At 36.3% G+C, this 2,488-nt stretch overlaps 1 protein-coding gene across 1 annotated transcript in view; it reads right to left on the bottom strand.

Moving 5' to 3' along the window:
- The window catches only part of Mettl10 (methyltransferase like 10), a 39,875-nt gene that overhangs the window by 10,865 nt on the left and 26,522 nt on the right, over window positions 1-2,488 (bottom strand). Inside the window, exon 4 of the mRNA XM_005401982.2 lies at window positions 586-693. Within this exon, the coding sequence (XP_005402039.1) occupies window positions 586-693 (108 nt within the window). The remainder of the gene's footprint in view (window positions 1-585; window positions 694-2,488) is intronic.

Here is a 2,488-nt window from a genome sequence, read left to right on the forward strand (position 1 = left end):
GCTGAGGCAGGAGGATGGCTGTGAGTTCAAAGCTAGCCTGGGCTACATAGTGAGTTCAAAACCAGCCTCAACTACATAGTGAGACCCTGTCTCAAATACATATGTACATACATACATACATAAATACATACATACATACATATATAAATAAAACTTTTTGATCTGGTTAACCCATAGTTAGGTATTATTTTTATGTTTTTACAAACATTGAGGGCAACAGTGTATAAACATACATGTATATAAGAAGAGTAATTTCCCTAAACTGACTAAATTTTTAATGCAATTACTTTCAAATGTTTCAATTTGCATTATTTTATAATCCTAGCACTTGGGACGCTGGGGCAGGAGGATTGCTGTGAGTTCGAGGCCAGCCTGGGCTACATAATGAGTACAAGGCCAGCCTGAACTCCATAGTGAAACTGTCTCAAAACAAAACAAAACAAAACAAATCAATTTGCATTATTTATGACTGATCATTAATTTATAAATTTTAAGATGTCAACAGATTAATGTATTTTAGAAACATTTAAACTTTATAACTTCTATTACAAATAAAAATATTATAGTAATTTAAATAGTAGTTACCTTCAATTTAATGTTAGATAACCCTTCTTTCTCTATAATACGTCCAGAAAGCTGAATTGCAGAAGGAGAATAATCAATTCCAGTAATATCAGAGAAGCCAAATTTTGCCTAGAGACAGAAACAATTTTATACTTTAGTTTTAAAGTTTTAGTATATTTTCCCTATGAATTACAATATTCCTTTCGTACTGAGTTGTTTTAATTTTGTTATAGATCAAATGATACATAATATTCCATCTACAATGTTTAAATTTTATTGTAGTCTAAATAGAAACCAAGAGATTAAATTTATATATGACTATTGACTTATTTTTATAATATTTGATTTCTTTTTAAAAAAGAAATCATGTTCTCAAAGATAATAAAAATGTATGAATAAACCCTGAAGCCAAAAAATATAACTTCTGATACTGATATGCTCCAGTTCACACAGAAATTTTACTTAACTCAATTAAGTTATATGAATTAAATGTATATGCAGTAAGTTATTGATTTTAAATGTTTTCCTTTGGTGCAACTATAAATTATTCAATTCTCTGCCAGCCATGTGGTTATTAACCATTCTATATTTGTATCCATTTTTTAAAGATGGTTAATATTCCACACATTCCATTAAATCTTTACCGAAAAATCTGCCAGGCAGGCTCTGCAGAGAGGAGCATGCTGCAGAGTTCAAGAAAGCACCCTGGACTTGAGAGCTGCGCTTGTTTACAAACTATAACCCTTGCAGGGTGTGTGGAGCCTGGGGCAGAAGCATGGTGGCTTCTGTTTCTCACCCCACTCCTTAACTATGCTGAACATTTTTAGACTGAGGCTAAAAATAATCTGAAAGGAAATAGGAAAAACAAAAGAGTTGCAAAGCACAGTGTGCCCTGAAATCCCCTTGGTGCTCTTCACTACTTACTAAAGGTTACTTCCTTCAAAATGAACCTCCTCCCACACGGTGCAGTAAGACTAGCGCAGCTCGTCCACCCTGGGTCACTTATGCCGCATCTGAACTCAAAGACCCCCACACCAATGAATTTCCAGAGCATCTGCTCCTTTTGATTATCTTTAGCTTTATCCTTGAGGGCTAAACTCTTCTTTTCTGATGCCGACTGCCTGCCCTGTTAGTTGTCTCCCTCTCTACTTTTGGAGATACTCACAATTTTTTTTTAATTTCCCTCAATTCCTTCTCTAACAGACCTAGATGATTCGGCCAGTTTTAACCAGTTCAGAACTTCTGCCATGCCTATTTACTCTTACAATACAACTTACAAAAATCCTATGTAGATATTTTAAGTTCCGAGAACAATCACTTGGAGCCTCAAACTAGCTCCATTTTTCACGTCCAATTTCCAGTGCTCACAGAAAGTAAGCAGACGTGCAAGGGAACAGCAAATGATCAAAACACTTTTGGTAGAAACTGACATTAGAAGAGACCCCCAAAGGAGTGCCAAATAGGAGAACTATCAGAAACAGATTTTAAAGTGACTGAGTAAAGGACAATGAAACACTGGAGCATTTTGGCAGAGAATTGAGGACTTTTCTCTCTTGAGAAAAGGTCTCATTATGTAATTCAGGCTGGTCTTGAACTCACTATGTAGGGAAGATTAGCCTCAAACATGCAGCAATCCTCCTGCCTCAGCCTCCCACGTGCTGGGACTACAGGCATGTGCCACCATGCCAAGCTGAGAACCTCAATAATGAACCAAACAAATAACAGAACTGAAAAATGCAATAATTAAGAGATGCAAGAATGAGACTGACAGTGTGGAGATTCCTCAAAAGTCTAGGACTAGAGGTTCCACACGACCTCCTTCTTGGTATCTTCCTATTCTAGAGAATAGGTAGCTATTCTCCTTCTTGGTATCTTCCTGAAAGGATTAAAAACATCATACCAGGGGCTGGGGATTTAGCTCAGC

Source organism: Chinchilla lanigera, unplaced genomic scaffold (assembly GCF_000276665.1).
Source record: "Chinchilla lanigera isolate Chin_1 unplaced genomic scaffold, ChiLan1.0 scaffold00076, whole genome shotgun sequence".
Classification (NCBI taxonomy): domain Eukaryota; kingdom Metazoa; phylum Chordata; class Mammalia; order Rodentia; family Chinchillidae; genus Chinchilla; species Chinchilla lanigera.